The sequence below is a fragment of the Leptodactylus fuscus genome, chromosome 4 (assembly GCF_031893055.1).
Source record: "Leptodactylus fuscus isolate aLepFus1 chromosome 4, aLepFus1.hap2, whole genome shotgun sequence".
In the NCBI taxonomy this organism is placed as follows: domain Eukaryota; kingdom Metazoa; phylum Chordata; class Amphibia; order Anura; family Leptodactylidae; genus Leptodactylus; species Leptodactylus fuscus.
Window position 1 is genome coordinate 123,955,189 of NC_134268.1, and position 24,965 is coordinate 123,980,153.

At 42.2% G+C, this 24,965-nt stretch overlaps 1 protein-coding gene across 7 annotated transcripts in view; it reads right to left on the minus strand.

The window, feature by feature from the left end:
• LOC142200564 (uncharacterized) overlaps positions 1–24,965 on the minus strand; it is a 129,971-nt gene that overhangs the window by 86,735 nt on the left and 18,271 nt on the right. For 4 of the 7 annotated variants that reach the window (XM_075271004.1, XM_075271007.1, XM_075271002.1 and 1 more), the window contains exons 3-5: positions 22,125–22,199; positions 11,369–11,452; positions 6,079–6,103 (exon numbers count right to left, since the gene is read on the minus strand). In XM_075271004.1, the coding sequence (XP_075127105.1) occupies positions 6,079–6,103; positions 11,369–11,452; positions 22,125–22,199 (184 nt within the window). The remainder of the gene's footprint in view (positions 1–6,078; positions 6,104–11,368; positions 11,453–22,124; positions 22,200–24,965) is intronic. The other 3 variants (XM_075271005.1, XM_075271006.1, XM_075271008.1) reach the window with 3 other exon arrangements.

Genomic DNA, 24,965 nt, shown 5'->3' on the forward strand with positions numbered 1-24,965 from the left:
GTGAAATTTAGACATTTCATTTTTTTTCACCAATACATTCATTTAGACCTAAAATTCACAAAAGGTTAAAGGAGTAAATGCATCTCAAAGTTTGTTATTCAATTTCTCCGGAGCACAGAAATACCCCACATGTGGGTGCAAACTGATTTTTGGGCACACAGCAGCGCATGGAAGGGAAGGAGCGAGACTGGACGTTTGAAAATCAGATTTTGCTGGAATAGTTTTTAGGCACCGTGCCTCATTTGCAGTGCCCTTAGCGTACCAAAACAATGGAAACTCCCAAAAATGACCCCATTTTGGAAACTACACCCCTCACAGAATTCATCAAGGGATATAGTGAGCATTTTGACCCTATAGCCATTTCACAGATTTTACTAACCTTGGGATGTGTAAGCAAAAAATTACTGAAATGTCCCTTTATCCCCAAAGTTTTGTTTCACAAGGGGTTAAAAGGAGAAAAAGCCCCCAACAGTTTGTTATGGCTCATGAACACGGCAATACCCCATATGTGGCCATAATCTGCTGTATGGGAAGATGGCAGGGCTTGGAATTGAAAGAGCACTATTTGGCTTTTGGAGATTTAGATGTTTGGAATCTAGACGCCATGTCATGTTTGTCATAAGCCTGTAAGGTGCAGAAAAGTGGAATTCCCAAAGAGTGACCCATTTTGAAAACTGCACCCCTGTGGGTGTAGTGAGCATTAGTATTGCAGGTGGGAATGAACAGCGGATGGTGAAGAGGGAATATATAAGCTGTGCAGAGGACATTGCAAACACCAAATTCCCTACTATATCCCAGTAGCTCCTATGATTGGGGTGGGGGTCACTTCTGGTGTCTTCCCTTGTAAGCTGCAAATTTAGGGTGTCCCCTGATATACACTCGCACAGCTTATATATTCCCTTCCTGCAGCCAGTTGCATTCTAATGATTTGGGGGGTTTTGTCTTCACATTACTAGATGCTATATTTTTCTTAATTTTCTGGTGACGTGGCCATATAAGGGCTTGTTGTTTGCGGGATGACATGCATTTTGTAATGACACCATTTTTGGTGGATTAAAAAAAACCCAACAATTCAGGCATAGCTTTTTACCTTTTAATTTTTTTTTCGCGGTGCAGCGTAAAGCATAAGTAACACGTTACTTATATTCTGCAGGTCAGTACGGTTACGGCGATATCTCATTTATATTATATTTTTATGTGTTAGTCATTCTGCAGAACAAAAACGCATTTGGGGACATAAATCAATGATTTTTGCATCACCATTTTCTGAGACGTGTAATGTTTTTATTTTTCGGTTCACAGAGTTGGTTGAGGGCTTATTTTTTGACGGACAGCCTGTGCTTTTCATTGGTACTGTTTTGGGGGATGTATGACTTTTTGATCAAAATGTGCAAAAAACTTTATTTCCGGCGTTTTTTTCCCAAATGTTCATGGAGCATGTTAAATATTGTTTCACTTTTATTGTACAGGTTGTTACGGACACGGAAATACCAAATATGTATTATTTTTTATTAATATTTTGGTTTTTTTTATGCAATTCATTTTGCATAGAAAATGGGAGTTTTGGGGGCTTTATAACTAATTTAATAATTTAATTTTATATATAACTAGCTGGTACCCGCGACTTCCTCTGCGGTGATTGTAGAAGTGGGTAAATACAGGCGCGGTTAAGGTTTTCGTACTGTGTACAAGGTATGGGATATAAAATGTAACTTTGTATCTTGTTTTTGCTCTAATTCTGAGAATACGTGAGACTTTTGTGTTGAATGTAATTTGTAGTTCAGCTATACGGTGTTCTGCGAAACTGTACATAGTGTCTTTGGGACAGAGGTATTTCAGTTTAATATACTTCGATATATGACATTGTATGATTTGTTATTTTGCGCCAGTACATGTAAGTTTTGGGCACAGCATACTCTTGAGCAAGCAACATAAAGTCTGGCCCTGTGCATGACAGTTTAGTAACTCCATGTGCCTCTTATTAATAGCAATTAATCTCATAATGTCCCTCACATTAACCCCTGTGTAAGAGTTACTGACAGAGATGAGCGAGTACTGTTTGGATCAGCCGGTTAAGCGCGCCGGCTACGTCCAAGCGGAAGTACCAGGTGCATCCATTCATTTCTATGGAGGGTGCTGTTCGGATCAGCTGATCCGAACAGTACTCGCTCATCTCTAGTTACTGATATGTGAGAGACTTGGAGGTAATAAGTATCGTCATTATTGAGGTCTTTTATTAGTACCTCCATATGTCTCACATATTAGTAACCTTTATATGGGGCACACAGGGGTTAATATGAGGGACATGATGGGGTTTATTCCTATTAATGTGAGGCACATGGAGTTACTAACACTAAACTAATAACCCCAAATGGCTGACATTAATGAGAATAGGAACTAAAGGAAGGTAGCTGTGTGTTTCTTACTTTCAGTTTGCTAGCAGCTTCCTGTCCTCCTCCAGGAACGTTTGCAGGGTGCAGATGGCAGGAGCTATCACTATAGCAGGCAGGCAGAGACTTGAGCGATTAAGCTCCACCCCCTGGGTTTCCTGCACCCCTCTCAAAGGGGAGTGTCCTTATGCCTCAGCTCTAGCAGAGCACTGAAGAGACTCTGACTTAATTTAACTGTTGCAGGTCCTGTGCTGCTGGCATGCCAGTGAAATATGGCAGGAGTGCCTCTCTTGGCACATGTGCCAGGGGTTGCTGACCTCTGCTGTAGAGGGTAATATGAATTTTGTGGCTTGCTATGGTCCAAGGTGTGTGAGATTGCAGAGATAGTGATGGGAGTTTGGGGTTTGTGGGGGTCCTGGGAAAAACGTATGTGCGCTATTGTGACGAAAAGTAGCCTATTGCGCAATCGAGTGTAGTGACCATGTTTGTGGAAAATTTCAGCCAAATCGGTGGAGCGGTTTTTGCGTGATTGACTGCCAAACATCCGAACATCCAAAGTCACAAACATTTCACATTTATAATATTAATAGGATTTAACATACTTTATTTTTTAAAAAACTTTTTTTTTGTCCTATAAAAGGACACTAGAACCAGCGATCAGAGAGGATCACTGGTTCTATACCAACTATAGACTTGCTAGCATCCCCCGATCTCGCCGCGGGGGATGCTAGCAGCAAGAAAATTAAACCCTTTGCATGCCGGTGTCATGTTTGACGCCAACATGCAAGGTGTTAAACCCTCTATCGGAGCTTGCTCCGATGGAGGATTAAGGAGCAGGGTGTTAGCTGCAAGTTACAGCTAACACTGGCTCTTGATGCCGCTGCCGGCATCCACTATAGCCGAAAACACTTAAGGTGCCATGATCAATAGCGATCACAGCACCCTAAGGGTTAAACAGCGGGGATCACTGCAATCACCGTCCCTGCTGTTACAGCGGGAGCCTGGCTGTCAGATACAGCCGGGCTCCCATGGTGATCGCACAGGCTCTGCTTCAGAGCCCGTGCGATTTCCATTACGTACATGAACGTGGTAATGCGGGAACTAACCACATTCCCTATACCAGGCATACCTTTTGTATGTTAAGCCCCTCAGTCGTTTTTGAATCAGCCCACTTTCATTCATATGCTAATTAGCCAGCGATGAGCACTGGAAAAGTTCAGTGAGCACTGTCTGCTGTGTGTACCCAGAGGGGGAGGTGAATGCAGGGAGGCTGAAGAGTCATTGTCATCAGCAGCCTCCCTCTGTGTACTCACACCAGACAGTGCTCACTGAACTGAGGTATTCTGGACATTATATAACTCATATTCTGCATATTTAGAAGTTGTCCCCCTTTGGAGAGCAGTATAAAAGGTTGACAGGTGCAGAGGCATTTTGCGGTAATGAAATATTTAACAATCTCATTTTTTTGTACCATTGATTTATGTGGTTAAAAAGTTCAAATTGGTCAAGCAGATCCTGCTGCTCAAGCACTAGAACAGCTTAGCACCTGTCAGATACTTCTGTACCTGTATTAACCCTACACTATCTGCAACACTGAATATGAGCTGTTTACCAAAATTATAAGTTTACAAGAGAATATTCCAAGTATATTGAACTGTCACCACCATGCACAGAGCAGAAACAACATACATCTTTTATTGTATGTCACTTATGTAGAGTTGAAGAATAGCAACTTTGAAGTAGTCTTCAGCTCCCTGGAGAACTGCCAATACCACTAACCCCAATTATCTTCTACTTTTTTTTTTTTTTTTTTAACATGCTTTTTCGGAGGAAAAATTCACTGTGTAAACCCAATCTAAAGTCTGATACTTCCCGCCCAGCCATGACACTGAGCGGTAAGAAGTACTGTCAGGAAAGCCCTTCTGACGGTGAAGAGCCATTGTTAATTACACCGATATCTCTTCTCCCGGGGCACATAACGGGAAAGCCAACAATGCGCTAAATTCAGCAAACTGTCGGCTTTCTAGCGGTATATAAAACCACATGTGCCCAAAGACATGAAAGGTCTTTAAGAAGTGATGGCATAGCCCCAGAACAAAGACATTGAAGTGCCATTTGCAATGTTTAAGCCCATATGCAGGTCTTGTGAACCGAGAGCAAGGCAGGTGGTTTGGACTCCGCAACCAGAAATGAACGTAGACGTGGTGGTAAAGTTGAAGTTTGTGTTCCATTAAGTTTAAAGGTGCTCACCAATATAATAATGAAACGCTATTTCACAGAATTACAAGTTTATATGTCCCACACTGTTAAGCACCATCAGATATTGCTCCTCATCTTCACTTTCCCTCATGCTGTGCAACAGTATTCCCCTGCCTTCCATTTACTGTTTGACAATAGAAGAGCATCCTGAGGAAAATTCTCAAGATGTACAGACATCCTGCAGAAAAAGGTGAACCACAAGTTGCTTAAAAGTAAAAAAAAAACAAAACAAAAAAAACAAATGCTACTTTCATGCAAAAATCCAGAACTCAAATTTGAAATTTATAGGCATGATGTTATCACCACAGCCTAATCCCATTCACCTTTATATGACAAGGCTATAATTACATTTCTCAGCCTTTATAAAATAAAAGATGTGCAATGAAAACACTGAAGAGATCATACATGAGTGCTGCAACAGCTGATCAACAGGGACCCCAGGTGTTGAACCCTCACTGATCTCTTATTGAGGAGTTTAATCAGTAGTAAACTTGCTCAAGACCTAATTACAGTGTCTTTTAGAAGTCTTTGAAGGTTCCAAATATCCATGTTATTCAGCTTTGGAGCCCTATTTACATGTCAATCACTGTTTTATTTATATGCAAATGAACGTAAGTGGAAATCCGCCAAGGTACTTTCCCTTATTTGCATATGAATTAACCTATGAATTACAAGGAAATGGGACCCCAAAGATTAGTAACTTTTTTTTTTTTCTAAATAAACCTAATAATACACCACTACAAGGTACTTTGTGTATAACAAATTTACTGACTCCTTTAAATGAGCTATAAAGGGCAAATCTATAACTAAATAAGTTACAGGTTAAAATGGATGTGTTTCTATCAAAACCTTATCTTTAGCTTAAAAACCTTTATTTTTTTAAGTTTTTAACATATTACAAGCATTCCCAGGCGGTAATATATTGTCTTTTAAGAGGACCTTTCATCATCACCACCAAACCCACTGATTCCTGTGCAGCTGGAACACGTTTCCCACCATTCCTGCACAATCTGTGCTTTTAACGTACAGGCTTTAAACTTGTGTGTAAAATTTGTGCTCTGTATTTTCAAGGAGGCAGTGTCAGGCAGGAGCAAGAAAGGAGGCCTAATTCAGAGCTTCAATCAGAGGTGGAAAGTGTCAGAGCTCAAAATAATGTCTACTCCTGCCGGCCCACCTGACAGCACACAGCCTAAATTAGGATAATCGGGCACCAAACCTTACAGTACAGACTGCTCAGGAATTGCAAAGGCTAGAAAAAAAAAAAAAAAAAAAATTAAACTGTGCTGGAATAGGTGACTACTAAATGATGCAAAGAGCTGAACTTGGTGGAGGCGGAGAAAGGTCCCTAAGGAATATTTCCAGTGAAGTATACAAGTGTAAAGAAAACTACTGTATGTGCATGTGTATGTGTAAATTAAAATACACTTACCTGTTTTTTTTATTGCGCTCATTTTCTTTACATTGAAGAAGCAAATCAGTCCCAAAACAAAAGAAAAAAAAAAAACAATTAACCTTATGAAGAAAACAAGTTTACATTTACTTGGGGAAACTGAGAAGTGGGTACTCTGTTATGCCCATGTAGTGAAAAAGAAAATTCCTCCGATTGTGGACAAGTGAAAAGAAACTGAAAGCCCAAAGTCGTAAGTCTCTGTATATTTTTCAGAAAGAGGAAGTCATCTAATGGCTAACAACTACCATGAAAGACACCGTAAAACATCTTCATTCAGTATTGATTTTTTTTTTTTTTTTTTTTTTTTTTTTATATATAAAGTAAAACAGTATCCACAATCATTTACCCAGCAGGCACTATTGAGGTCTTGAAGAGTAAATGTTGGTAGACACATCGTGCAAGCCCACAGATTAAAAAAAAAAGGAACTCCAAATATCTCTCACAATGGGAGAACTACTGGATGCTAATTGTAAACTTCCAGTCAACACCCACACACAATCATATATAACTGGCTGTCTCAGTATATATGAAGTCTTCTTTACATTGTATACTGATTAACCCTTTTAATATCAATATACTGCATATTCCAGATCATAAATCCACCGTAGGTGTATTTTCTTATCTCACTATTCTCAATGACAGCATGCAGCCCTCTTTCACATTTGTGCACTGAGTAGTCTACCAGTATCGCCAAAGTGACTGCCATTGTTTAGAATTCTGTTTAGTAATGATCATAGGCAGTTGGAGCACTTGGCTATGTACATTGCAAGTCTGTGCCCCCATTCTAGTAATCTGGTCCCAATTCTAGTTCCACTGGTCTTAAATAAAAAAATTCCTTCTATGGCTACTGGCCATCGGTACTTCCTATGATCCTCAACAAATAATAGGTATGTGAGCCAGTAATGGAAAGCACAGTGCCTTGCGCTTGGTCCACGTTAACAAACAACAGCTGACTGTGGAACAGAAAAAAAAAAAAAATATCTATCTTTGGTCGAGGCCACAAGCTGTGGAAAAATAGGATTTCTTGTACTCACTGTAAAATTATTTTCATTCTTTTCACTGGGGCACAGAGCACCATGGGGATAGACCCAACCACTAGGAGGCTGACACTAGGAGAATGAAAGGCTGTCAGCTCGACTTCAAAGTCTATAACCTCTAACCTATAACAGTGTGCTAAACCAGTTTGTACCACAGCAGGAGAGAGACACAAAAACAAAAAAAGAACATGGAACCAACAACCACCGTGTCCTGAACCCAAAAAGACAACAACTGTGTCCTCCCAGTGAATACAATGAGAAAACAGGCTTCGGCAGATGCCAGAGAATGGATCTGGAAAAACTTAGTGAAAGTGTGCATAGAAGCCTCCGACAGTCCTACCCTTAAGTTGATAGGCCTCCTTAATCACAGGAAAAAGATACACAAATGCTAACAGGCTACAAATTTATATATATATGTTACAAAAACAAGTGAATTTAGCCGCTAAAAAAATTTGGGGGGGGCGCTAGAAAATAATTAATTCTCGAAGTGGGCGGTAGACAAAATAAGTTTGAGAACCTCTGGTCTATATGCTAACAAGTATGGCAAAAAAAAACAAAAAAAACCCCCAGTGACAATGTATACAAAAAGAGAGTGAACTCACAATAATATAATAAAGTGGATACATAAAGCCATACAAAATGCAACATCATAATAAAAACACTACCACTCTGTCCTCAAAAGATATAACACCCCCCAAAGCGCATTTCACATACTGGCGCACATTGAAAAAATAAGGTTTTACAGGACAAAAACAAATACCAGCAAAGAAAACACCAGGGGAAAATACAGGTTTCGTAAATCACTACCGCTATCAAAGGCAATGCACATGTCCAAGATGTGACTACTCACGCGATACTGGTCATAGAAAGCAAAGACAAGCGCAGAACTTATATGAATGCTGAGAATAATAGTAAAGAATGGTCGTTAAGAGATGCAAGCTGCGCGAAACCAATGGTGGCAAATAGAACGCACATGAGCATACCATATACAAACGCGGAACACAAGAGTAAAAGAATGCCGCTCATGAAAGACGACCACGCGCTGTTACAAAAGAGATGCGTGTGAACTCAATATCAAAGTGTGGCACCATATATACAGTGGGCCAAAAAAGTATTTAGTCAGTCACCAATAGTGCAAGTTCCACCACTTAAAAAGAGGAGAGGCGTCTGTAATTTACATCATAGGTAGACCTCAACTATGAGAGACAAATGAGAAAACAAATCCAGAAAAATCACATTGTCTGATTTTGTAAGAATTTATTTGCAAATTATGGTGGAAAATAAGTATTTGGTCACCTACAAACAATCAAGATTTCTGGCTCTCACAGACCTGTAACTTCTTCTTTAAGAGTCTACTCTTTCCTCCACTCATTACCTGTAGTAATGGCACCTGTTTAAACTTGTCATCAGTATAAAAAGACACCTGTGCACACCCTCAGTCAGACTCCAAACTCCACTATGGTGAAGACCAAAGAGCTGTCAAAGGACACCAGAAACAAAATTGTAGCCCTGCACCAGGCTGGGAAGACTGAATCTGCAATAGGCTACCAGCTTGGATTGAAGAAATCAACTGTGGGAGCAATAATTTGATGGAAGACATACAAGACCACTGATAATCTCCCTTGATCTGGGGCTCCATGCAAAATCTCACCCCGTGGGGTCAAAATGATCACAAGAACAGTGAGCAAAAATCCCAGAACCACGCGGGCGGACCTAGTGAATGAACTGCAGAGAGCTGGGACCAATGTAACAAAGCCTGCCATCAGTAACACACTACACCGCCAGGGACTCAGATCCTGCAGTGCCAGACGTGTCCCACTGCTTAAGCCAGTACATGTCCGGGCCCATCTGAAGTTTGCTAGAGAGCATTTGGATGATCCAGAAGAGTATTGGGAGAATGTCCTATGGTCTGATGAAACCAAACTGGAACTGTTTGGTAGAAACACAACTTTTCGTGTTTGGAGGAAAAAGAATACTGAGTTGCATCCATCAAACACCATACCTACTGTAAAGCATGGGGGTGGAAACATCATGCTTTGGGGCTGTTTCTCTGCAAAGGGGCCAGGACGACTGATCCGGGTACATGAAAGAATGAATGGGGCCATGTATCGTGAGATTTTGAGTGCAAACCTCCTTCCATCAGCAAGGGCATTGAAGATGAAACATGGCTGGGTCTTTCAACATGACAATGATCCAAAGCACACCGCCAGGGCAACGAAGGAGTGGCTTTGTAAGAAGCATTTCAAGGTCCTGGAGTGGCCTAGCCAGTCTCCAGATCTCAACCCTATAGAAAACCTTTGGAGGGAGTTGAAAGTCCGTGTTGCCAAGCGACAGCCCCAAAACATCACTGCTCTAGAGGAGATCTGTATGGAGGAATGGGCCAACATACCAACAACAGTGTGTGCCAAACTTGTGAAGACTACAGAAAACGTTTGACCTCTGTCATTGCCAACAAAGGATATATAACAAAGTATTGAGATGAAATTTTGTTACTGACCAAATACTTATTTTCCACCATAATTTGCAAATAAATTCTTACAAAATAAGACAATGTGATTTTCTGGATTTGTTTTCTCTTTTTGTCGGCGGGGGTTTCACATGCAACCTGCCGTTTAGCTCTGCCCCCAAATTCGCGTGTAGCTCCGCCCACCCATATTGGACTATGAAGTACAGGCAGCAGCAACTCCATTCTGTGTTACATACAGAGACTGCCTGTCTCTGCCATAATGAACACAATTAAATTAGCTAGCCTGATAACTGGGAGAACAGAAGAAATGAAAGCCGCTCCTCTCCCCTATCTGCTAACAGGAAGCTAGGTCACATGGTGTAGACACAGGAATAGCTAGAAACACAGGCTCGCTCCTGTGCACTTAGCCCCTCCTCCCTGAGAGCAGGCAGATACATCACTTAACTTTTCAGCAGATAAGTCAAGGGCTGTGTCAACAATGAATTGAATAAAGTAAGACAGTGGACAAACAAAGCAGTTTTGCTGAAGCAGTGTATTTAGGAAAAGTCTTACATCCACATTAACAAGCAGTATAGAAAGGATCCTTGTGATGGGACAACCCCTTTAATGCTCGCCCCAGCTATCAATTAGCCAGAATAAGAACAATATTGGAGTTTTGTTCTTTCAATGCCAAAAAAAAAACAAACGATGATGCGGGATTCTTCAATGTAGTATATATATCAAACTGCTACAATTGTTCGGTCACATTTTTCTATTTAATGTAAGGACACGATCCTAAACTTCATTATATGCCAAGAAAGGTGCAAAAAAGATCTAGATATAAGGAGCCTTCACATGGAGTATACGCTCCGCGTAAAAATCAGCTCCCATTGACTTGAATGGGTGCCGGCATATGAGCGCTCCCCATTGAAATCAATGAGAGGCTTTTTTCCCCTATTGCTTTCAATGTGATACTCCGTGTGAAGGCTCCCTAACTTTAAAGATGGTATAGAAAAGAGAGTCTATAATGTGCTGTCAGCCTAGTCACAAACAATTACACTTCATCACAACAGTTGCACTCACTGCAGTGTTCAAACTTAAATAAGCACATTTATATTTTCTTTCTGACTACTTTCTGTGTGAGAAAGACTTGTGATTTAATTTTCTAATGTCTAGTGTTTAGAAAACTATAGACTAGATACTTTACAAGCTCCGACCCCCAAATTCAGTAATCTTTTTTAAAAACTACCGCAGCCAGGATAGTTGGATATGAGTGGAATTTTCTGCACCAAGGCAGGTGCTCCAGTATTCTCTACAAAAATATCAATTATTCAAAAGTGATACAATACCCCATATTTTCAAAAACAAAGATGGCCCTCTGATTTCAAAAGGAGCCATATGATACTTCATTCACCCTGAAGCAGCAACTTCAGCCTTTCTGGTCACTTCCCTTACCAATAACAGCTACTGGAACATGCTGTGATCAACACACTGTGTAGGCCACTATATGAAAAAATTGTTATCCAAATACATCAAAACTCGTTATGCAATAGTTACCTTATTTTTATAGTACCAGATAACGCTGCGAGGATACTAGAGCAACGGGAAACTGGTGATTTTTTATTTTTTTTAACCTCCACAGGCCTATATAAAAATAACATTTTTGACTGGAGAACCTTGTCTGTCAATGTGAACCCCCTCCCCCACCCCACCACCACACAACATGGAAGAGAAAGCATTTCATGGATGAAGACACAATGTAAATATTCCACAGAAACATCAGTACCTGAAAGTTTTCATTTTCCTTGTGATGTACATTTTGTAAATGTATTCTATAATTTTGTAAAGAATTACAGGTAAAGCTGCAGTCCTGCATAGACAAAAAAAGGAAGCAAAATGCTAAAATAAGTTCATGCAAACAGTAATAAAAGTTTTGCACAAATAAAATATGTTAAAAAAATTAAGCTGTAATTATTACTACAAGAGTAAGGGCCTTGGAACTTGGTTTTAAGGGAGACTGACACAAAAATCAGTGCCAAATGCAGCCCTGACTGCTCCTCCAGATTTTCTCAATGTGAGGCAGAGATTAAAGCAGGAGAAAAAAAAACAAAAAAAACATCCTGCTTGATTTGGCCGCAGATTTCATGGTTGATTCAGTCGCAGAACTTATGATGCAAGCCGATCCATTGCTTGGGTCCATTCACCTGAGCCTAATCAGTGGGTGAAAGCCACAACAGAATCCCAGAGGGGTGGAAATGTAAGAATTTGAGACATAAGTCCACCTTAAATTCTTTTTCCATTTCTGCCATGTGAACATAATTTTAATCATGCACACAGAAAATAAAGGCATTTGTGCCTTTGTCTACATTAATATCAAAACTGTGAATACATACAAACATAACTTCTTTTTAAAACTTCTGCATTAGAAATAAAATCGATAAAATTATTATAATGAAATTAATCTGTTTCATAGCCCGTTATCTCCTTCATACAACATGACTACCAGGCTGTCTGATGTATATACTGAAATACAAGCAATGATTTTGGGCAGTGCCAAAACGACAAGAGGCTTATACATTGCCTGGAAATACAACTGTTCAGCATACCAGCAATCAATTGACATGGGGCTTTAACCCCTTAGCGACCTTTGACGTACTATTACGTCATGGACGCGAGGTACTTCGCGCACCATGAAGTAATAATACGTCATGGTTATAAACAGCCTCCGTGTCTCAAGACACGGAAACTGTAAGAAGGTTGCTGCTGTCCATGACAGCAGACAACTTTCTTTACATGAATCGGAAGATTTAACCCCCTCCCTGCCACGTGGATCACTGCAATTGGACGATTGCTTCGCAATGTCCAATTGCAGCTTGCCGGCACAGATCCAATGATCTGTGCCGACAGATCGGTACAAAAGTGACAGTGATTGGAGCTACACCTTGCACCAATCCCTGTCGAGTGTTTGGGGGGCGTACAGTGGTGCGACCCCCTCCAGATGTTTTAATTGGTCAATCTGCCAGCATCATGGCAGATTGACCAATCAATGGCGTGCAGGGCAGTGTAAACTTCGGGCACTGCTCTGCTTACATCACTCCCTCTGGGAATTGCGAGCAGAGCAGAACCCGTGCTGCCCTGTGAACCCTGTGCGTGAGATTGCTGCGTTACCGCTGCGTCATACCTCGATCAGATTCTGCCAGACGTCCTAGGTCCTCTCCCAGCCAGCCCTCTACTGCCCATCTCTCCCCTCTGCCGTCTCCCGTCCCCCCTCCCATCTCCTCTCCACCCTTTCCTGACCGAGGCATCTGAGACTGTCTGGCTCCTCCAGCTTCTGGGTCCTAAACTCTGCATTCTGTGCAGAAAAGAGACTCACCTCCCTCCCTCCCCTTTTTGAGAAAGCCCTTTTTGGCATTTCTCCAAATTTTTTTTTTTTTTTGTTAGGTTTTTTTGCATTTTTTTTTCCTTTTCTTTTTTTTTTGTTTGTGCACAAGCTTTTTTTTTTTGTAAAACTCGCCACCGCAAATTGACCAGTAATAAAATATACGTTACTGGTCACATTTGTGATTTTGGGGGCAGTTTTTTTTTCTAGTAGGTAGAAAAGAGAATTTTGTTTGTGCACAAGCTTTTTTTTTTGTAAAACTCGCCACCGCAAATTGACCAGTAATAAAATATACGTTATTGGTCACATTTGTGATTTTTGGCTCAGTTTTTTTTCAATCTATATATAGCTCCATTTTTGATAGAAGGGAAGGTTTTTTTTTGTTTTTTTTTACATAAAATACACGTGTTAAAGCACAACACACACCCCACACTGAAAAAGTTTCAAAGAAATAAAGTTTCAAAGAAATAAAGTTTCAAGAAATAAAGTTTTATATACTCAAGTAAAACACCACATACACACAAAAATGTCCCAATCATCCCAAAGAAGGTTTTCAGTAGAAGAGGCGTACGCCATACTGGCCTCTGACACTGATACCGCCAGCGAGGGAGAAGAGGAAAATGCCCCATTCCTTTATTTTTCCTCTTCTTCCTCCTCCTCCTCCTCCAGTGATGAGCAACCCCAAAGGAGGCGCCCCAGAACAATTGCTGAGTTAGTTGCCCCACCTGTAGAGCCCATGTGGACCCCACCCCCAGAAAATTATGAGCCTCAGCTTCCTGACTTTGTTGCCCGGTCAGGAATACAAATTGAGACTGAGGGCTTCAGAGAAAATAACTTTTTCAAAATCTTTTTCTCTGATGAGTTTGTAGATCTTATGGTGGCCCAAACGAATTTGTACGCTGAACAATTTTTGGAACAAAATGCCACCTCTTCCTATGCCAGGCCACAGAACTGGACCCCAGTAAATGCAGCAGAAGTGAAGATTTTCTGGGGTCTTATTCTGCATATGGGCATCGTGAAAAAACCTAAAATTCGTCAGTATTGGAGTACAGACGTCTTGCACAACACTCCAATCTATCGAATGGCTATGTCCAGGAAGCGGTTTGAAAGTATCCTAAAGTTCATTCATTATAATGATAATTCCCAGTGCCCGCCCCAAGATGCCCCAAATTTTGACCGCTTATACAAAGTTAGGCCAGTCATTGACCACTTTAGTTCCAAATTTGCAGAGTCCTACATCCCTGATCAGAACATTGCAATTGATGAGTCTCTGATCAGTTTCAAAGGGGGGCTAAAATGCCGCCAATACTTGCCCAGTAAGCGGGCACGGTATGGCATTAAAATGTATAAGCTATGTGAGAGCAGTTCAGGATACACTTATAAATTTAGGGTGTATGAAGGAAGGGACACAAGGATTGAGCCCCCAGACTGCCCCCCAATCCTAGGAGTTAGTGGGAAAATTGTGTGGGATTTGATGCACCCACTGCTGGACAAGGGTTATCACTAGAGATGAGCGAACAGTGTTCTATCGAACACATGTTCGATCGGATATCAGGGTGTTCGCCATGTTCGAATCGAATCGAACACCGCGTGGTAAAGTGCGCCAAAATTCGATTCCCCTCCCACCTTCCCTGGCGCCTTTTTTTGCACCAATAACAGCGCAGGGGAGGTGGGACAGGAACTACGACACCGGGGGCATTGAAAAAAATTGGAAAAAGTCATTGGCTGCCGAAATCAGGTGACCTCCATTTTAGACGAATAGTGGATTTCAAATCCGGGTCATATGAGAATGTGAACTTTGTGACTATGAGACAGGGATAGCTGTACAGGCAGGGATAGCTAGGGATAACCTTTATTTAGGGGGGAATGTTATTAAAAATAACTTTTTGGGGCTCTATCGGGTGTGTAATTGTGATTTTTGTGAGATAAACTTTTTCCCATAGGGATGCATTGGCCAGCGCTGATTGGCCGAATTCCGTACTCTGGCCAATCAGTGCTGGCCAATGCATTCTATTAGCTTGATGAAGCAGAGTGTGCACAAGGGTTCAAGCGCACCCTCGGCTCTGATGTAGCAGAGCCGAGGCTGCACAAGGGTTCAAGCGCACCCTCGGCTCTGATGTAGGAGAGCCGAGGGTGCACTTGAACCCTTGTGCACCCTCAGCTCTGCTACATCAGAGCCGAGGGTGCGCTTGAACCCTTGTGCACACTCTGCTTCATCAAGCTAATAGAATGCATTGGCCAGCGCTGATTGGCCAATGTATTCTATTAGCCTGATGAAGTAGAGCTGAATGTGTGTGCTAAGCACACACATTCAGCACTGCTTCATCACGCCAATACAATGCATTAGCCAGTGCTGATTGGCCAGAGTACGGAATTCGGCCAATCAGCGCTGGCTCTGCTGGAGGAGGCGGAGTCTAAGGTCGGACCTGAATGGAGACTGGTATGGAGCGATCTTAGACTCCGCCTCCTCCAGCAGAGCCAGCGCTGATTGGCCGAATTCCGTACTCTGGCCAATCAGCACTGGCTAATGCATTGTATTGGCGTGATGAAGCAGTGCTGAATGTGTGTGCTTAGCACACACATTCAGCTCTACTTCATCGGGCTAATAGAATGCATTGGCCAGCGCTGATTGGTCGAATTCCGTACTCTGGCCAATCAGCACTGGCTAATGCATTGTATTGGCGTGATGAAGCAGTGCTGAATGTGTGTGCTTAGCACACACATTCAGCTCTACTTCATCGGGCTAATAGAATGCATTGGCCAGCGCTGATTGGCCGAATTCCGTACTCTGGCCAATCAACACTGGCTAATGCATTGTATTGGCGTGATGAAGCAGTGCTGAATGTGTGTGCTTAGCAGAGTACGGAATTCGGCCAATCAGCGCTGGCCAATGCATTCTATTAGCCCGATGAAGCAGTGCTGAATGTGTGTGCTTAGCACACACATTCAGCTCTACTTCATCGGGCTAAAAGAATGCATTGGCCAGCGCTGATTGGCCAGAGTACGGAATTCGGCCAATCAGCGCTGGCTCTGCTGGAGGAGGCGGAGTCTAAGATCGCTCCACACCAGTCTCCATTCAGGTCCGACCTTAGACTCCGCCTCCTCCAGCAGAGCCAGCGCTGATTGGCCGAATTCCGTACTCTGGCCAATCAGCACTGGCTAATGCATTGTATTGGCGTGATGAAGCAGTGCTGAATGTGTGTGCTTAGCACACACATTCAGCTCTACTTCATCGGGCTAATAGAATGCATTGGCCAGCGCTGATTGGCCGAATTCCGTACTCTGGCCAATCAGCACTGGCTAATGCATTGTATTGGCGTGATGAAGCAGTGCTGAATGAGTGTGCTTAGCACACACATTCAGCTCTACTTCATCGGGCTAATAGAATGCATTGGCCAATCAGCGCTGGCCAATGCATTCTATTAGCGTGAACTGAGTTTGCACAGGGGTTCTAGTGCACCCTCGGCTCTGCTACATCAGATTGCTACATCTGATGTAGCAGTGCCGAGTGTGCATCAGATGTGTAGTTGAGCAAAACTGACTCAGCACTGCTAAGTCTCTGCATTCGCATAGGAATGCATTGGCCAGCCTTCGGCCAATCAGCGCTGGCTCTGCCGGAGGAGGCGGAGTCTAAGGTCGGACCTGAATGGAGACTGGTGTGGAGCGATCTTAGACTCCGCCTCCTCCAGCAGAGCCAGCGCTGATTGGTCGAGTTCCGTACTCTGGCCAATCAGCACTGGCCAATGCATTTCTATGGGGAAAAGTTAGCTTGCGAAAATCGCAAACTGACAGGGATTTCCATGAAATAAAGTGACTTTTATGCCCCCAGACATGCTTCCCCTGCTGTCCCAGTATCATTCCAGGGTGTTGGTATCATTTCCTGGGGTGTCATAGTGGACTTGGTGACCCTCCAGACACGAATTTGGGTTTCCCCCTTAACGAGTTTATGTTCCCCATAGACTATAATGGGGTTCGAAACCCATTCGAACACTCGAACAGTGAGCGGCTGTTCGAATCGAATTTCGAACCTCGAACATTTTAGTGTTCGCTCATCTCTAGTTATCACCTCTATGTGGATAACTTTTACACCAGCATCCCACTCTTTAGGTCCCTGAGTTCTAGAGGAACTGCAGCTTGTGGGACTGTGCGCAGAAATCAAAGAGGCCTCCCTAGGGCACATATTGAGCAGCGCCTCAGAAAGGGTGAGAGTAGTGCCGTCTGCAATGAGAATATGCTGCTGGTCAAGTATAGGGACAAGAGGGATGTCCTTGTACTGACCACAGCTAATGGCAGCGGCAGCACCTCTGTCCCTCTGCGTGGCACCAGTACCACTGTCTCCAAGCCAGACTGCATCCTGGCATACAATAAGTACATGGGAGGGGTTGATCTATCTGATCAAGTCCTAAAGCCCTACAGTGCCATGCGAAAAACAAGAGTGTGGTACAAAAAGCTGGTCGTGCACATGGTTCAGATGGCATTGTATAACTCTTACATGCTATCACGATGTGCAGGCCACACAGGAACTTTCCTTGAGTTTCAGGAGGCAATTATCAAGTCCAGGATATTTGGGGACCTAGAAGTGCCAGGCCCCAGTACTTCTGAAACTCATGGTTCCCGTATTGTACCAGGGCAACATTTTCCCGGTGAAGTCCCCCAAACTGCTAAAAAAGGGAAAACTCAGAAAAGATGCAGAGTGTGTTACAAAAGAGGAATAAGGAGAGACACCATTTATCAGTGTGACACCTGCCCTGATAAACCTGGCCTGTGCATGAAGGAGTGCTTTAGATTGTACCACACTTCCATGGAATATTAATTTTAGAATTTATTTTCCATGGAATATCGCCTCCTTATACCATCACGTACTCTGCACACAATTACTTTCATCCGGTTATGCAGTAATTTCTGGATAATAAATTATTGCCATACAAGCTGCATCCAAATGTTTGCTATACTTCTTGGTAAATTTTTTAAGAGGTGTAATTTAACACTAACGTCACTGAAGTCAAGGGGTCTAGTTTCCAAAATGGGGTCACATTTTGGGGGTTTCCACTGTTTTGGCACTTCAAGGCCTCTACAAATGTGACATGGTAACTAATACCAATTTCAGCCAAATCTACCCTCCGACTATTGTTCTATCCCACTGTGTGACCATACATCACTTTACGTCCACATGTGGGGCATTTCTGTAGTTGGGAGAAAATGCTTGACAATTTGTGGGGTGCATTTTCTCTTTTAACCCCTTGTGGAAATGCATAATTTGGGGTTAAAGCTACATTTTATAGCAAAAAAATGTCACTTTTCCTTTTGTTGGGCCAATTCTGTTACACTCCTGTAGGGTCAAAGTGCTCACTATACCCCTTGATAAATTCCTTGAGGGGTCTAGTTTCCAAAATGGGGTCACATTTTGGGGGTTTCCACTGTTTTGGCACCTTGGGGGCTCTGCAAAAGGAACATGGTGCCTGCAATCTATTTTAGCAAAATCTGGCCTACAAAATCCAATTAGCGCTCCATCCGTTCTGAGAGCGACCGTGTGCCCGTACATTAGGGTACCAGCACATATGGGGTATTGCCGTGTTCGGGAGAAATTGCGTAACAAAATATGGGGTGCAATTTCTAATTTAACCCTTAGTAAATGTGTAAATTCTAGGGCTAAATGAATATATTAGTGATAGAAATTGAAAAATGTAAATTTGACCTCCATTTTGTTTTAATTGCTGTGAAATGCTGAAAGGGTTAAGAAACTTTCTAACTGCTGTTTTGGATTCTTTCAGGAGTGCAGTTTTGAGAATGGGGTGACTTATGGGGGTTTTTACAAGAGAGGCCTCTCAAGTTCCCTTCAAAACTGAACTGGTCCCTTGAAAAATGTGTTTTGGAAATTTTCTTGAAAATTTGGAAAATCACTGCTTGACTTGTAAGCCTTATAATATCTGAAAAAAATGAAAGGGTGATTAAAATTTGACTTCTACATAAATCAGAGACATGGTTAATTATATTTATCAAAAAATTTGGGTAGTATGGCTTTCCATTTGAAAGGCTTGCAATTTCAAAGTTTGAAAACTGCACTTTTTTCCAAATTTTCATCAAATTTCCTATTTTTTCATAATCAAAGGCAAAAAATATCGACAAAAATTTTCTACTGACATGAAGTACAATATGTCACAAAAAAACAATCTCAGAATCACTTGTGTAAGTTAAAGCGTCTCAAAGCTATTGCCATTTAAAGTGACACATGTCAGTTTTGAAAAAAGAGGCCTGGTCCTTAAGTCACTTTTGGGCTGTGTCTCTAAGGGGTTAAGGGTAACTACACTCACCAGCCACTTTATTAGGTACACCATGCTAGTAACGGGTTGGACCCCCTTTTGCCTTCAGAACTGCCTCAATTCTTCGTGGCATAGATTCAACAAGGTGCTGGAAGCATTCCTCAGAGATTTTGGTCCATATTGACATGATGGCATCACACAGTTGCCGCAGATTTGTCGGCTGCACATCCATGATGCGAATCTCCCGTTCCACCACATCCCAAAGATGCTCTATTGGATTGAGATCTGGTGACTGTGGAGGCCATTGGAGTACAGTGAACTCATTGTCATGTTCAAGAAACCAGTCTGAGATGATTCCAGCTTTATGACATGGCGCATTATCCTGCTGAAAGTAGCCATCAGATGTTGGGTACATTGTGGTCATAAAGGGATGGACATGGTCAGCAACAATACTCAGGTAGGCTTTGGCGTTGCAACGATGCTCAATTGGTACCAAGGGGCCCAAAGAGTGCCAAGAAAATATTCCCCACACCATGACACCACCACCACCAGCCTGAACCGTTGATACAAGGCAGGATGGATCCATGCTTTCATGTTGTTGACGCCAAATTCTGACCCTACCATCCGAATGTCGCAGCAGAAATCGAGACTCATCAGACCAGGCAACGTTTTTCCAATCTTCAATTGTCCAATTTCGATGAGCTTGTGCAAATTGTAGCCTCAGTTTCCTGTTCTTAGCTGAAAGGAGTGGCACCCGGTGTGGTCTTCTGCTGCTGTAGCCCATCTGCCTCAAAGTTCGACGTACTGTGCGTTCAGAGATGCTCTTCTGGCTACCTTGTTGTAACGGGTGGCTATTTGAGTCACTGTTGCCTTTCTATCAGCTCGAACCAGTCTGGCCATTCTCCTCTGATCTCTGGCATCAACAACGCATTTCCGCCCACAGAACTGCCGCTCACTGGATGTTTTTTCTTTTTCGGACCATTCTCTGTAAACCCTAGAGATGGTTGTGCATGAAAATCCCAGTAGATCAGCAGTTTCTGAAATACTCAGACCAGCCCTTCTGGCACCAACAACCATGCCACGTTCAAAGGCACTCAAATCACCTTTCTTCCCCATACTGATGCTCGGTTTGAACTGCAGGAGATTGTCTTGACCATGTCTACATGCCTAAATGCACTGAGTTGCCGCCATGTGATTAGCTGATTAGAAATTAAGTGTTAACGAGCAGTTGGACAGGTGTACCTAATAAAGTGGCCGGTGAGTGTATATTTACTTGGCTTAAAGTTTGTAAGCAATCGCAAAGATAGTATTATCTTGACAGCCCCACAGTAAACTATAAAAGGTAGATTCTTAAATTTTCTGTGTTATAGCGCAAACATGTTCCACAGCAAATCAAACAGTAAATTTTCTATCACAAGCATGCGATGAGTCTCTAACATTGTGCAGCTGAATCCAGCTTTATGTTGTGCCAGAATTACTATTAAAGTTTAAATTTATGCAGTGCAAACAGACTAGACAGAGTTAAAATGTGCCTGACGTTTCAAAATAATGCTGGATGATAAAACTGTTGCATCTCTCAACCACTGCCATACAATGAATTGGTTTTTGTTTTTAAAGCATAGATAAATTTACAAATTTTTTTGTCAATTAAAGAGGCCCTTTCACGTCCTCAGGGCAAATGCGGTGTAATACACTGCTAGAAAGCAGACAGTGCGATGAATTCAGCGCACTTTCGGCTTTCCCGTGCTCTGCCCCCGCTGAAGAGCTATCGGTGCAGTTTCTTCAGTGGCAGAAGGGCGTTTCTAACAGTCTGTCAGGAACGTCCTTCTTCACAGTAGTGTCTATAGCGCTGAGCGGTGAGGAACGCCTCCCCAGTACTCATCTATGGTAAGGAACGCCCCCTCTCACAGTACAGCGCAATAGACGCTACTGTGAAGAAGGGCGTTCCTGACAGACTGTCAGAAATGCCCTTCTGACACTGAAGAGCTATGGTAATGGCACCGATAGCTCTTCAGCGGGGGCGCAGAACAAGCCAGCTTTCTAGCGGTGTATTACACCACATGTGCCCTAAGAATGTGAACGGTCCTCTTTAACCAAAATGCACCAGAAATCTAGTAATTTTAACAAAAAAAACCTGCCAAACATGCCCTACACCACATTTACAAAAAGACTGGTATAAGAAGGGGCATGGTTTCATAAGAAAGTGGAAGTGGGAATAGCCCAATTTGAAACCCACCCACCCCATCCACCCAAAAAGAAAAAATGGTGATTTTTTTATTTTTAGAATTCAGTGAAGCATTTTTAATTTAACACAGTAGTTCGCAAAATACAGGAACCCTTGATGTGGGTTGTAAGCTCAAATATTTTAGCCAAAATATCAAATAATACCTCGTGGTCATTAACTTCTTTGGATGTATCCATGTCCTGTTATATTCGTTAAGTGAAAATAGCCATTGAGGTACTGGTATTTGTGAGGTGTACATATTCAGGTGCTGGGCAAAAAACCTCATCCTAAGTAAGGACAGTACTAACAGAATGTAAGTTAACATGTGACTGGCACCTTATCTGTGTGCATCTGGAATACTAGGCATCCATCCATTCATTTCAGTGGATATTATTTTCAGTATTTTACACCTATGTAATCTCTACCATACACCATTTGGGTCTGTCTGTATCCTGACGTGAATCACTACTTCATATTACATTGGATATATGTAGCCACTTTTTTCAATGACTTGTAAAAAGTCCATGGCTATGGTGGGAAGGGGTTAAGCAGCAAAACCCAATGTAATGCCATCTGGCTAAGATTGGGTAGAGAATTGTACTACAAAAACTTTTAAAGCATTGTCATCTAGGTACTCATACACAAACAATAAACACAGAGCAATATTAAAAGAAGTTACCGTGCATGAGAACTTTGATTTCGCATGTTGGTTCTGAATAGTCGATGACACGTTCTGGTTGCCCTTATTATTGGTCTTTAAAATTAAAAAAAATAAAAAAGTTGAAATATTATTCTATTAATAAAAACAGAGAAGCACATAACATGAGTCAGTGGAGTCAGACCCATTGGAACCTCCAATGATCCCCATAAACAGAACTCATTCCAAACTTTACAGAGAATTGAGGGCACTAACATGAGATGAGACTGATCTATATATTGCATGGCAAGTATTGACAGTTCATTGTAAAATTGTATGTTAAATTTGTGTACAATAATATAAGGTAGTCATATAAGCTGCTTTGTTAAATTTGTGAACACCAGCTTATAGATTTGTTTTATAGTAGCCTCATGGAGTCCTTCAGGTCTATGGGAGAGTGGATCTAGATATGATCCATGACCAATGCATAAGGTCACTGTGCAGAAAGAAGGAGGTTTCCCTATCATGTACTATCATAGATATGATTTGAGTAACCCATCTTTGGACAGCACGGTGGCTCAGTGGGTAGAATTGCAGCACTGGAGTATTAGGCTGGAATCCAAGCAAAGACAACATCTGTTCTCCCCATGTGAGTTTTCAACGGGTATTGCGGTTTCCTCCTACATACCAAAGACATACTAATAAATATAGATTATGAGTCCTATATGGGGCAGTGATTGACAATGTCTAAAGTGCTGCAGAATATGATGTTAAATGGAAGGAAAATAATAGTAATCCTGCCTGTGTTGATAAAGAGAAGTGATCTGATGAGAAATGTTGGCCTATATGAAAGGACAGTGTGAAAACTACAGTATTTAAAAAAAAAAAAAAAAAATACATATCAGTATATTCTAAAATTGACAAAGCCCCTTAAAAACTTGAAGAAATGCTGGGAGAATACAGGATAAAATATGTCAAAAGAGGTCTTAATAGAGAGAACATTTTTACATAATGTATATACTCGAGTATAAGCAGACACGAATATAAGACGTGACACCGAATTTTACCACAAAAAAACTGGGAAAACTTATGGATTCGAGTATAAGCCTAGGGGGGAAATGCAGCAGCTACTGGAAAATTTAAAAAATTAAAATGGCCGGAGTTTTTGGCTGCAGTAGACGCTGGGGAAGGGGTGTTTTTGTTGTCTGTCTGCCCTTTCCCTGAGCTTGAGGGCTGGGTTTTATTCCCCCCACTTGGAATTCAGCCTGGCTGAATATAGCTTATCTGCAGTGCTCCTATTAACCCCTTCCCGACGGAATAGGAGCAGTGCAGATACCCTATATTTAGCCTGGCTGTAGTCAGGCTGAATTCCAAGTGGTGGGGGGCCTCAGTGTCGGGTAAGGGGCAGTTAGACAACTTTTTTTTCCCCAGCTACGGCATTTACCGTACAGGAAAAATATATTTATAGATTTGTAGAGCGGGCATTTTCGGAAACAGGGATACCTAACATGTATGTGTTTCACAGTATTAACAGTATTAGTTTTATATGTTCTAGGAAAAGGGGGAGGATTTGAATTTTTTTTTTTTTTTTTTTACTGATACTTTATTTTTTACTTTTTTAAAAAAAAATTATTTTTTTTTTGCATTTATTAGACCCCCTAAGCTGCATAGACCAGCCTGCAAAAGAGAAGCACTGCCAGCCGGGGAGCCTTTACAGGAGCTCTGAGGGGAATCCCCAGAAGGCCGGACCTGAAGGGGCAGTTCCTATGCAGCCTGCAAAAGAAATGACAATTTTTGCAATGTATTGCAACGCATTAGCCGGCAGGAGCACTGAGGGGAATCCCCGGCAGAAGCGCTTCTGCCGGCGGCCGGCCGCAGTTCCTATCTAAAGAATCGTCCTTGAGAGAGCGGTCGCGCCCGCTCCCTCCAGCAGCATGGCGGCACCTGCTCGGACCGGGACATCATCTCCGCTGTAACACTTCTACACCGGGACGGGTTCCGGGACGCAGCATCGCCACGCTCATAGCAGGAGCGTGGCGATTCTGTTCATTTCAAACAGCAGAAGTACTTACGGTACTTCAGCTGGCAGGCCCGGAACGCAGTTACACGACGGGTGCGGGCCTGAGGTTATGTGGCCACGTCACCCCGCATGTTATAGAGTGTGTGTGTGTGTGTGGGGGGGGGGTCTGTATTCCGGGCCTACTAGCAGAAGTACCGTAAGTACTTCTACAGTTTGAAATGAGCAGCATCGCCCTTCCTATGAGCGTGGCGAAGCTGTGGCCCGGCACCCGTCCCGGTGTCTGTATGCCAGGTCCGGATGCCGGGTCTGTAACTATCATATTGCTAAATTACCATAATGACTCGAGTATAAGCCAAACCTGACTTTTTCAGCACAAAAACTGTGCTGAAAAACTCGGCTTATACTCGAGTATATACGGTAGATTACTTTTGATCCAGTGTTGTTTTGATCCAGATATGTACACATTTGCAATAGTTTTTTTTATTCACCATGGCAACATAGTGAAAATGTTGTATTAACACTGTAAACAGTCTTTATTAAAAAGTATACTTCCAATTATAAATCAAATATCATATTCTGCTGTACTTCAAGGGAACCTGTCAGGTCAGTTTGGGACACTAATGGCCGGTTTCACCAACGCATGTTAACTAACTGGTTGTTAAATCAAAAGTTAACTAAGCGAGCTGTTTCACCATCGTCAGTTAGTGTCTAACTTCCGATTAGTGGCGCTAATAGGCTGTTACCGGTAACTGGAGAAATTTCTCCAGTTAACTGTTGAAAACATTGGTTGCCGATCGAACACACGCAGGCAAACCATCATTTTAGGCCACTTCTCCCATTAATCTTCACAGACAAACAACTGA